Source organism: Emys orbicularis, chromosome 7 (genome assembly GCF_028017835.1).
Source record: "Emys orbicularis isolate rEmyOrb1 chromosome 7, rEmyOrb1.hap1, whole genome shotgun sequence".
NCBI classification, from domain to species: Eukaryota; Metazoa; Chordata; order Testudines; family Emydidae; genus Emys; species Emys orbicularis.
Window position 1 is genome coordinate 82,113,299 of NC_088689.1, and position 11,641 is coordinate 82,124,939.

General features: G+C 52.4%; 1 protein-coding gene across 2 annotated transcripts; it reads left to right on the forward strand.

Moving 5' to 3' along the window:
* Positions 1 to 34: 34 nt before the first annotated feature.
* On the forward strand, positions 35 to 8,497 carry LOC135881135 (transmembrane reductase CYB561D2). Of its 2 annotated transcripts, XM_065407674.1 has the most exons (5): positions 35 to 97; positions 1,970 to 2,296; positions 3,358 to 3,395; positions 5,356 to 5,817; positions 8,096 to 8,497. In XM_065407674.1, the coding sequence occupies exons 2-5, from the start codon at positions 2,170 to 2,172 to the stop codon at positions 8,126 to 8,128; spliced, it is 660 nt and encodes a 219-aa protein (XP_065263746.1). In that variant the 5' UTR covers positions 35 to 97; positions 1,970 to 2,169; the 3' UTR covers positions 8,129 to 8,497. The 2 variants fall into 2 exon arrangements, with proteins under 2 accessions (XP_065263746.1, XP_065263745.1); XM_065407673.1 differs by lacking the exon at positions 8,096 to 8,497 and having other exon boundaries at positions 5,356 to 6,395.
* The last annotated feature ends 3,144 nt before the right edge of the window (positions 8,498 to 11,641 follow it).

The window sequence follows — 11,641 nt, forward strand, 5'->3', positions numbered from 1 at the left end:
ATATAATGAAGGACGGCAGACCCCACCCAATCAGGAGGCGGGGTTGTTTTTCCTGCCTGTCTCCGAGTTCTAGGAGATGCTGGTGATCCAGGATCAGGTGAGGCTACCCCCGCGGCAGCCCGCACCCAGAGCCGAGGGAGCCGCGGGACTCCCCCGCTGCGCTGAGCCCCTCCACCCGCGGTACCCTCCCCCGCTGCGCTGAGCCCCTCCACCCCGTGGGGGAACCGGGGACCCCCCCCGCTGCGCTGAGCCCCTCCACTCCCCTGAGAGAGCTGGGCTCCACGGGCCCCATGGTGGGTGGGGTTAGGGGGCATGCAGACCTCCCAGTAGTAGTGGCTGCCAGCAATGCCCTGAGGCCCGTGGGGGGCTGGTGAGGAGCAGGGTGACCTGGTGAGTGTTGAAATGCCCGGACTCTTTGCTGCTTCCCGCCACGCAGGTGCTGGGTGTCCTGCGATCATGCCCCGTAAAGTGACATTGACATGGCCGCTCTCCCGGTACAGAGCAGGTCCCTGAACCGGCTCTCTGGTCCCATTGCCAGGTCCCCTCCGGGGCAGGTGGCTTGAGGAAAGGTTTGGTCAGTGAGAGGCCTCTGCTTTCCTTCCACTCAGCTCTACAGCGTTCTCCCTGTTCCACTCAACGTGTGGCTAAGCCCTAGGGATGGGTTTACAGAGGAGGCGGAGGCTGTGTGCCTGTGTCATCTTAACCCTAGCGCTCCTTGGCACATATCGCGTGGGCCTGAACATGCCTCATGCCCTCGCAGTTATTTGAGATCTGTTCATCTAGTGTCACAAAAATAATGGCCCCTTCTTGTCCCAGCTGGGTCTGATCCTACTCTCACTTCAGGATCTGCTCCATGTGCATTTTGGAGTCACACTGCTGACTTGACAGCCCCGTCTTCAGGACTTCAGGAAAAGGAGCCTTCTGCAGCATTAGCTGAAATTGGCTGCAGAATCTGTTTCACTGGAAGGATGTAAGAGGCAGGAAGGAGAAACCCAGCCGGTTTTCAGATTCCAGATAGAAATTGTAGCACTGACAGTTAGAAAAGTCATCTTTTGGCTTGTAAACACAGCTCCCTCCATCTGGTGTCTTGGGTGAGAACTGAATATGGAACGTCATGATGATACTCATTTTTCAGAGTCTAAATGATCTTTGAAGCCAAGCTTTCTTTCTTTGATGATCTGGTGGGAGGAGCACCAAGCCCGCATGGCAGTGGGTGAGATGACCTGTGTATTATAAACTCCTCTCTGGAATGATTTACACTTTGCATATTCTAAATACACACTGCCACTGTTCTATCTGTGTTCAATAGACAGAAATATGATAGTACCATAATTGGCTTGCAGTGGTATAATATATCGGCTTGTAACTTCGTCTCCATTATTCTTCCTCTGTTGGATGAAATAGATCCGATCTGCTCCAGCTAGGTGTATCAATATCTTCTACTTGTCGAGCTCCTCTTGATCTCATCTGAATTTTTGGAACAAAGGGCCATGTGTTCCGAGTGATGCTCCATGTTCAATTAGCTGATTCCCACAGAATTGTTATAACATCCCCCTAAATCAAGCCGTTCTCTCTTGTCTATCAACAGTGACAAAGTTTGACTCTTTTAAAGTTGGTCCCGTGAGCTCCTTCCAGGCTGAGCTGTTCAGCACGTGTCCTCCTGAATGGCATTCAGATTGTCTTGTTGTTGATGCATATTTCTTTCAGCAGCACACCTGACATTTTTCCAATAATGTGGAAAGACCTGCCCCACCCTGCTAGGGGGGCTGAACACTTGCCATTGCCTATGAGTGAGTGAACAAGCAACCAGTATCTGCAGTTTATAAACTGCCTTGGCAAACTTCAGGAGTCTCATCCTTCAGATTCACTGGTGGGATCTTGTATGAGCCTTCTGATGTATAATGATAATTTTCACCCCTTGTTGTTCTTTGGGACTTAACTTTATTTTTCTCATTTTCCTGCTTTCTAGATAATCCATGGATGTCTAGGAAGGACAGCAGAGAATTTCTTGCTTTAAGCCAGGAACGGTCTATGGTGCTTCCTTGTTGAATCTCTCCCTTGCCTGGATGTCTTGGGGAAGCTGATACCTGCTAGACAGCCCGTGTAGCCAGTGGGAGTTGAATGGTGTAAGCGCTGCTGCCGTGGGGCAGAAGACCGGCTCATATCGCAATGGCTCTGACCATCGAGACAGAGTCACGGATCTACCGCTCCTTGCGAGCCGTTTCCGGCATCACTGCCCACCTTGTCTCACTTGGTTTCACCATCTTTGTGGCCATACTGGCCAGACCTGGGTCAAGTAAGTAGAAGCCAGTGGGGGGCAGAGCTACTGGACAGCATCCATGATTAAACAAATGTGTGGGATCGATTTTAGTGCTTCTGAAAGTGATGGGTTGGCTAGTGCCAGAGGATGCATGCAGGCCTTATGTAAACTCCCCAGGGACCTCTGCCACCCCTATGGCTATTTGAGTCCTGCCCCTCTCTGCCAATGCACATTAATCCTGACCTGCAACGTCCTACCTAATGCTCCTGCTATTCTAGTCCTGGGGCTCCCGCTCTGCCAATGCACCTCACTTGTGGTCTGCTGCATTCCCAGCTACCCATTGCTAGGCCTTTTGCAATCACAGACTCCTATTCCTTCTCTTGGTGTTTTTTATAATGTGGAGGATGAGATCCCCAGCCCCACTTTCAGTGATGACTGAAGAGGTACATTGCACACAAGTGGATCACCCCGCTGGCTTCCCTCAACTGTAACGGTTTTGCTGACAACCATTGCGCTGTCAACTTGAAATAAAGAGTTTAAAATAATCCCCATCTGCCCCTGGGTCCCCCACTGCCTGTTTTTGCAGGTCTGGTCACATTTCACAGTATGGTTCCCTGGGTGGAAAAAAATACCCAAATGGGTGAAAGTGACGAGACACAAAGTGCTGTCAAAGGAAGTAAACAAACTGAAAACACAGTGTGTTTCTTTCCAATCACTTTCAGTTATAATCTATCTAGCTAAGGAACTTGTATGGGCTCCACTGCTGTAGTACCTGAGTGCCTCGCAATCTTTAATGTGTTTATTCCCACAACACCCCACCAGCCAGATGAGGCACAGAGCGAAAGTGACTTGCCCTGGGTCATGCAGGAAATCTGTGGCAGAGCAGGGGATTTTAAAGCCAGGTTTCCCAAATGCCAAGCTAGCGCCCTGACCCCTGGACTATCCGATCTTAGGTGGTTGCATGTGATAATGGTAGGTTAAAACACGGAGTGATTTTTGAGGTGATACCTCTAGCGGTTTTTCAGCTATACATTAGTTTTTGGCACACCGGATGGCTAGTCTGAAAGGGCTCATTCCTCTTTCTTGTTTCATTCCAGGCTTGTTCTCCTGGCATCCTTTCTTAATGTCACTTGCGGTAAGTCGGACAAAAGAGCTCCATGTTACCTGCCTCCTTCCCTGTAATCTATGCTTCAGTAGCCAGTGGTAACCCCACCCTCTCAGGGCTGGGGGTTGCTCACAATGGGCTCAGTGCAGCGTTGCCCTGCATCTCGTCACGTCATCGTAGTGCGTAGCAGGTGTAAAATGTTGCTGAGTCAGAATGACAGAGTTGTCTACCTGCTTTGCACTGGCTTGAATGATGACACAAGGCACCGGTGGTGCTTGGAATCCCACTTAGCTGATTCCCCACCCCTTGTCCTTGCTCTCCCAGCTGGGTATCCTCTCTCCTGGGTTATAACCAAATCTGTTTAGCTCTTCAAGTATCTCTCTTCCTCTTTCAGCACCACTGCCAGGCTCCTGAGGAGTTCAGGGCTACTGGGCTAAGTCTGGTCCAGGCATCTGGCCAGGTGCAGTAGACTGATGGCCGCAAGCAAGTTCTAAACCACAAGTTCTTTGCCAGCATGGAGAGAAAAATTGTAACCAATGGGAGCAGTGTTCCCTCTAATTTTTCCCACCCATGTGCGGAATGAATTTTGTTATGTGCACCAATACACATCACCTTCATATTGGTACACATAACAAAATTCATGTGGCGGGGGTGGAGCCAAGGGGTTCGGAGTGTGGGAGGGGGCTCAGGGCTGGGGCAGAGGGTTGGGGCTCTGGGGTGGGGCCAGGGATGAAGGGTTTGGGGTGCAGGCTGCCCCAGGGCTACGGTGGGGTGAGAGGACTCCCCCCAGCTCTCTCTCCCCACAGAAGCACCTGGGCTGCTGGGGAGAGGTGCTTCTCCCTTCCATGGCAGGTCCAGAGCTGGGTTGGAGCCGGGGGAGGGGTGCCTTTTCCCTGTCCACAGCAGGTCCTGGGCTGGGGCCAGCAGGGAGAGACGCCTCTCCCTGCTGTAGCCCTGAGCGCCTGCGTGGCGCTTAATAGGCTGCTGTGCGGCTGCACAGCTTAGCGGGAACTTAGATTGGAGGCTTAGGACTCTGAACACCCATGAAACTTCTGCCCTAAATATTCTAGCGTTACAACCTCTAGTTACCGTTTCTGCAGCCAGGATCTGTGGGGGGCCTCGTAAAACCAACAGAACTAACCTGCATGTCTCAGACAGCTCTTCTTTCTTATGCAGCCCTTTCCTGGGCACGCTTTGCATCACTCAACAGCCACCTGCTGCAGGGGGGAGTTGGAAAGGCTGGTGGTAATAGCATATGTGAGTTGTAGGGGTGGCAGGAGCAGTGGGTTACATCCCATGTTAGTGGGAGATGCCTAGTTCAGAGCCATGACACTGAGGAATGTAACAGAGCCTATGGAGACCAGCTGTACTGAATCTATGTATCTTAGGCACTTATCACCTTATTGTCTGGACCCCAGATGGCCATGAATGTATTTCCCCTCCCAGCTCCCCTGTGAGATAGGGAGGTGGTGGTATTCCCCCTTGACAGATGGGGAACTGAGTCCTAGAGAGACTAAGGACCATGTTCTTAAAGTTATTTAGGCACCTGACTCCCATTTAAATCAATAGGAGTTAGGTTACTTTAAAAATATGGCCCTAAATGACTTGCCCAAGGTCACACAGGAAGTGCCTGGTGGAGCAGGGAATTGAACCGGGGTCTCCAAGCCCCAGTCTAGCCCCCTAACCACTGGACCATCTTTCTCTGGTTGCTCACACAGCACTGGCTACTCTCCCAAAGCCCTGTCTCTTGGTGCTGTAGGGCTCAGTGTAAAACCTGAACTGGCCTCTCAGGAGGGAGGCAACCATTCCTTTGGTTGTTCCAAAGTCTTGGTTGGCTATTTGGAGGGGCCGTCTCCAGGATGTGATGCTAAGGGTGGGGACAGTTCTCTGGCTTCTGTGGGGCTGGGGAGAGAAAGTGGCTGCTGCCAGCACTAGCCTGCCTGCTGCCGTGTAGTGTCCATGACGAACCTTCTTCCTTTGTACCCCTCAGTTCTCCTTCTTGATGACTGAAGCCCTGCTGGTTTTCTCCCCGGAGAGCTCGCTGCTCCGCTCCTTCTCTCGCAAAGCCAAGGTCCGCTTCCACTGGGCCCTGCAGCTGCTGGCCCTCCTCTGTGCCCTGCTGGGCCTGGCTATCATCAGCTACAACAAGTACCTTAACAGCAAGGCCCACTTTGTCACCTGGCATGGCCTGACAGGCCTGCTGACCGTGCTCTATGCCAGCATGCAGTGCGTAGGCGGCGTTGCTCTCCTCTACCCCAAGCTGATGAAGAACTGGACGCTGGCCAAGCTGAAGGTCTACCATGCCACATCGGGGCTGGTGGGTTACCTCTTGGGCTGTGCCAGTTTGATGCTGGCCATGTGCTCCTTGTGGTTTACCACCACAGTGACAGGTCTTTCCTGGTACCTGTCAGTGCTGTGCCCCATTCTCACCAGCCTAGTTATCATGAACCAGGTGAGCAATGCTTATCTCTACCGCAAAAGGATCCAGCCCTGAGGTACCACGCTGAAACCAAGTTTCCCTGGGAATGTTCAAGGTGCCACGCACAGTTCCTGGGGCATTGGACCAGGGAAGTCACCTGCTTAGGGTGTCTCTGGAGCTAGCTTTCTAACTAACTCTCTATTTTTAATACTGGAAATGTCTATAGCATTGTGCCCACTCCATGAAATTGCTCTTCCCAGAATGCCTAGCAGCCCTGGGCATGGTGGTATAGTTGCCATCAGACACTGTGTGTGACAGACAGAAGCCATTTAGCCCATATGTGCTTTGGTGCTGAATGGTTTCCCAGCCATACGCAGGTCTAGTAGCTGGAACAGCTGGGTGCTTATCATCGGAGCCCCGTATGAACTACTCCACACTCAGACTTCATACAACCAGAGGCGAAAGGATTAAAGCTGGAATTCAGAACTGCTTCCCCTGGTTGGGCTCAACACTAGTGCAGAATGTTCTCATTGATAAAGCACCAGGGCTGTATTGCAGTGGGGGGGACTTGTTATATCCCTTTGTAATTAGGCATGTCTGGAATTTTCCCTTCCCCGTCCTTTTATAGGAGTAAAGATCAGTATTTCCTAGCAACAAGCAAACCTGCAGGGAGGGCTACCCCGGGCCCCCACAGCCCTAATCCAGAAGGAGGCGCTGCAGTGCAGAGAAGAGGGGATCATGGTAGTAGAGATGGAACAGGCACCATCTGCCCTTGAGTAATGTTGCCCCTCTGCCATGGGCTGGGAAGTCTGCCTTGGAGAAGGTGTAGGGGTGCAGGCTGGGGAACAGGAGGTGGGAGAGAAGGGCCACGGCTACCTTCTCCCATGGGCAGAGGAGCCTTTCAGGCACCCCGTGGAGATTCTCTAAATTAAAGCTAATTGATGGTTGTTTCAGCCCACCTGGGTGAAGGGTTTGAGGCTGAGGGAATGAAGGCTGGGTGGTGACTAAGGAGCAGCCCTGGAGCAGAGGGGCCTGGGATCTCCATGAGCAAGACTAGAGACAGGTGAAGCTAAGGAGAACATCATGCCTGAGCTAGGGCTCGGCTGGGTGGGCGAGGCTCACCCTGGGCAACCTTAGTGTGGCTCTCCTGGAAATCCAAGCTCCAGGAGTGGCAGAGCCATTCAGCACCTCCCTGTGCACTTCAACTGGGGTTGCTCCTTAAAGCCACTCTGAGTGGAGCCAGCCAAGGGCCTTAGTCTGCATATTCTCTGTAGAGCAGGGCTCCAGCCTTGTAGCAGCTGGGACCAGCTGCTGAGAGGGCTCTCCCCAGGGTGCCATTTGAGCAGCTCAGATCTGCAGGGCTGGAACTATTGCCCAGATGGCTTGGAGGGGATGGGAAGCTGGGACCTTCTCCATGGAAGGTCAGAGAGCTGAGGGCATGCTCTCTTGCTTCCTGGAGCACCTTCCATCCAGGGATCTCACAGCACTTTCGCAGCTGCTAATCAGTCCTTCCCACACCCCTCATGGAGTAGCCAGTATTGTTCACCCCATTGTACAGCTGGGGAAACTGAGGAACAGAGAGGGAAGTGACTTGTCCAAGGTCTCACAAGGAGCTGGTGGGCAGATCTGGGAATCAAACCCAGTTCCTGAGGTTTATGCACCATCCTCTCCCCACTGTTCCTCTGACAGCCTTCTGGGCAAAGCTCAGGCCCACTGTCCCCTTCCTTGTGGTATGTGGGTGTGAGAGCAGCAGGCTTATCCCCATTGTGTGTGTTGCTGGGACACAGTCCTGTTGTATGTAGTGTAGTGTCTTTCGCTATATCATGTGGGAAAGTGCCCACAGCCTCCTGGGCACTGAGAGATTGGGAGGGGGGGACATATTGCACACATGGTGCTATGTCCCACAGGCAGAGCCTGTCTTCTGGGGAAGGGGAGGAACGAGTTGGACTGAACCTTCTGCACCTGGTGGGAAGGAAAGGACTTTGGCTCCAAGAACGAGGAGATTGGAAGCAAGTCCTGGTTTTATACCTCTTGGGTAAAAGAGCAAATGGTGGGTTAGGCTCTCCGGGTCCAGCCCTTCTCTGGGAGAAGTCTGGGGCACATGGGCCAGACTAGGGTTTGATTCCATCACAGCACACAGGGGCCCTTCCTCACACCTGGAATAGCCCTGGTGAGGATTCCCAAAGGTGCACAATGGTGCTCTGCTGTGTTAGCTGCTGTGCAGTATTCCCCTTGGCTGTTGTGTGAGCATGGAATGATCCTGGCAGCCCATTCACCTTAATGTTGCACTGACACCTCCCTTCTGTTACAGGGAGAGGAAGGAAGTGCCCCTCCTCTCTGTTAGCGAGGTACGAGCAGCCTTGGTTCAGATGGCAGCCCCAGGGACTCACTCTGCTGCGTGTGCAGCTCTCCTCCCTGGTTAAACGAACGCCCCTGCTAGCAGGGAGGTCCCACCGCTCCTGCTCCGCAGGCCTCGGGGCTGTAAAAGGTGCAGAAAGGGTTTGACTCCCGCTGGATCCCAAGGAAGCTGCAGCCAGCAACAGCTGCCATTTCAATCCTCTAACTGAGGTGCAGCACGTTCCCTCTGGGGGGCAGGGGGAGTGGGAGCAGAGCCTGCTCAAAGAACATTAAGCTGGAGTCAGAGGATTTTTAATTAAAGATTTCAAGCAGCTGCAGCCTTGTTAGCTTTGTGCCACTTTGTTTTGGTTTTAATTGCCTCGTTATCCACTAAGTTCCTGCTGAGAGAACAGAGGAATCCTCTTTGATGGGTGCTTTCATCCCTCCATTAACATGCAGGAGGGAGCATTTATCACCACCGAGTATGAACAGCTCCCTTTGCCTAGGGATCCTACCCCTAAGCAGCTGATGGGAAGGAAGCAGGCAGAGGAGAGACATGGACTAACCTCCTGGATACCCTACCAGTGAAGATGCTAGCACAGGCGGGACAATGATGCAGCAGGCTGTATCTCACTCAGCGTCTTAGCATAGTTTCTTCCTGCCATTCTCAGGCTACAAGTCAATTTCACTAGCTTTTTTTGGCAGCTGCGGAAAAGGAAAAAAACAGCTCAGGCCACCTGCCAACCGTAAGTCCGGGTGCTGCTGGGAGAAGTCATTGTGTCATGCTTAGTCACATTGGCTGAGCCTGCATCTGCTGTACGGAGCACCTTCCACAGGAACTCAGTGGAATTCACCCTTCCCACAGTAACTAAAACTGCTGGGCTAGGTGCCCCCCTTCTCAGACACTGCTCTCTCAGATTAAATGAATCCAGCTCGGAAACAGGGCAGCTGCTGCTTTAAGGATAAAAAAGGAGAAGCAGATTTTGCATCTAAATTAGCTTCATTTAATCAAGTAGATTAAGTGACTAGGGGGTTTATGGGAGGGTGGTAGGAGCTATGGCAGCTAATTCTATGCAGCTGGGATCAAGTGCAGCATTTTAACCCTCTGGGCACCAGGATTTTCCAACACACGTTCATGTCAAGTACATTAATTCACACAAGCCAGTAGCCTCGAAATCTGTGAAGTTAGGCGCCTAAATCAGCACCTAAATAAGTGGCCGGATTTTCTAGAGTGCCCATCCAGCCCGCAGCTCCCATTGACTTTGATGGATAAGGGTCTCTGCCATAGCATGCGTCCCTTGGAGCAGAATCACGTTACAGCCAGAGTTCATTCTGGAGAGCATCTAACCCTCAGAGCTGCAAAAACAAACAAAAACAAAACCCCACTTCCTTGTGCCTGTAGCTGCAGGGAGACAGCCTGAAACCACAGCTCTGAGTGACCAACTCCCCCATTCAAAGCAGACACCCAAACCTGAAAGGGGGGAGGGATAGCTCAGTGGTTTGAGCATTGGCCTGCTAAACCCAGGGTTATGAGTTTAATCCTTGAGGGGGCCACTTAGGGATCTAGGGCAAAAATCAGTACTTGGTCCTGCTAGTGAAGGCAGGGGGCTGGACTCGATGACCTTTCAAGGTCCCTTCCAGTTCTAGGAGATAGGATATCTCCACTAATTTAAAAAAAAATTTAATTTTAAAAATTTAAGGGCCAACGTTAACTATTTCACTGTTCATTTCAGCAGGAACATCCAGTCCCAAACTGGTTCTCAGATACCAAAGACTCCAACTGTCTGTCATGCCCCGTCCCGCCTTCCCCCGTACTATGACCACAATGAAATCATTCATCCCAACTCTGGTGTACAGGAAGCTTTAGGGCAGAGTAAAATAATTGGAATTTAACAAAGTGAGGCAGGGCTTCTGGATTCACATCTGATTGAGTAAAAACCTCATGTTTTAACTCACCCAAAGCCAACACACAATCCCCCGTTAGCTGCACCTCAGTGCTGCACATGCTGGAGACTCCTGCTGTTGGGTTTAGATCCCGCCAGCCACAGGTCACACAGAGCCTTGCTCACAAGCAGACAATGAGTATTAAGTGGTGCTGGAAGCAGGGTACAAATATTCTGCAGAGCCTAATGCTGACCCATAGCAATCCCTGCTGGTCCAGGCCTGCTCCTTCCTTCCCCTCCACTAAATCTCATTCCTACGTTGTCACGGACTCACAGGACGTACTAACTCTTGGCCTGTACAGTCCCTGGGGGAACCCCCTTCAGTGTGACAGTCCTTCTCAGGGGTCCACCACCTCCTGGAACCACATCTCTCTGAGCCTTTAGCACACCTCTCTCTTGCCATGGGCCCCCTCAGGGAGTCCACTCACTCTGGACCCCTGGGACCTCCACAACCAGAGGGAATAATGCAACCCTGTTCTTTAGCCCGGAGCGACTCAGCCAGCGTAAAACAGGAGGGTTTTTTGAGCATCTGAACACAGGAAACCCTCAGGGTCCTCAGGCCTGGCCTCCCTCAGCACAGTACATCTAAGTCTCCACTGCATCCAGGTGGGCTCTGCCTGCTCTCTCCAATCTAGAGACCCCGTGCTTTCCAGCTGGGCATCCGATATCACCTGCCCCCAAGCCCCACCCCTGTCCTTTGTCTTCTATCCAGGTAAACAGGGTCGCCTGGGCCTCCTCTCCTCTCATCTGTCCCTTGTTCTCCACTGGCTGGTCATCGGGGTCCTCTCTCCACAGCCCATTGTCCTCCCATTGGCCAGCACTGGCTGTGGCGTCCGAGCTGGGCCTCCTGGTCAGCAGTCGCTGGGGTATCCATTCTCCAGACCATTGGCTGGGGTCCTAAGTTCTGTCGCTGGCCCTATGGAACAATAAATTCCCTCTCCCATCACCTCGTTAAACCAGTAACACCCAGGGAAACTGCATCCCACCTCCTTGGCATGCAAACCATTGGGGAAAAAACAAGAAAATCCCCCACTTTGTCACCTCTCTCCCCCCTTTGAGTCTGAACTGAGCGGGGTCACTTAGCCAGTGACCTGGGGAAGTTCAGGGAACCCACCCCGTGATAAAGCATCGGCTATAACACTGGCACTCCCCCTCACATGAATCACCTCCATGTCATAACCCTGGAGGAGCAGGCTTCATCTCAGGAGCTTGGCATTAGCCCCTTTCATTTGGTGTAGCCACATTAGGGCGAATGGTCAGTGTACACAGTGAAGCGCTGACCAACTAGATATGGCTGCAGCTTTTTAAGGGCCCACACCAGGGCCAGGCATTCCTTCTCTATGGCCGCATAGTGCTGCTCCCTGGGCAGCAGCTTCTTGCTCAGGTACACAATGGCGTGTCTCTCCTCCTTAGTCTCAGTTTGCATCAGCACCGTCGGTGAACACCAGGAAGGGTTTGTTAAAATCCGGGTTTACCAGCACCAGGCTTTGGCTGAGTGCCTCCTTCAGTGCAGAAAGAGCCCTCTGGCCCTGCTCAGTCCACACCACCCTGTCTGGCTTGCCCTTCCCACAAAGCTC

Coding starts and splice junctions, on each gene's coding strand:
- LOC135881135 (XM_065407673.1), top strand. CDS start 2,170: ATGGCTCTGACCATCGAGACAGAGTCACGGATCTACCGCTCCTTGCGA. Junction 2,297..3,357: donor ACTGGCCAGACCTGGGTCAA/GTAAGTAGAAGC, acceptor GTTTCATTCCAG/GCTTGTTCTCCTGGCATCCT. Junction 3,396..5,355: donor CTTTCTTAATGTCACTTGCG/GTAAGTCGGACA, acceptor TGTACCCCTCAG/TTCTCCTTCTTGATGACTGA.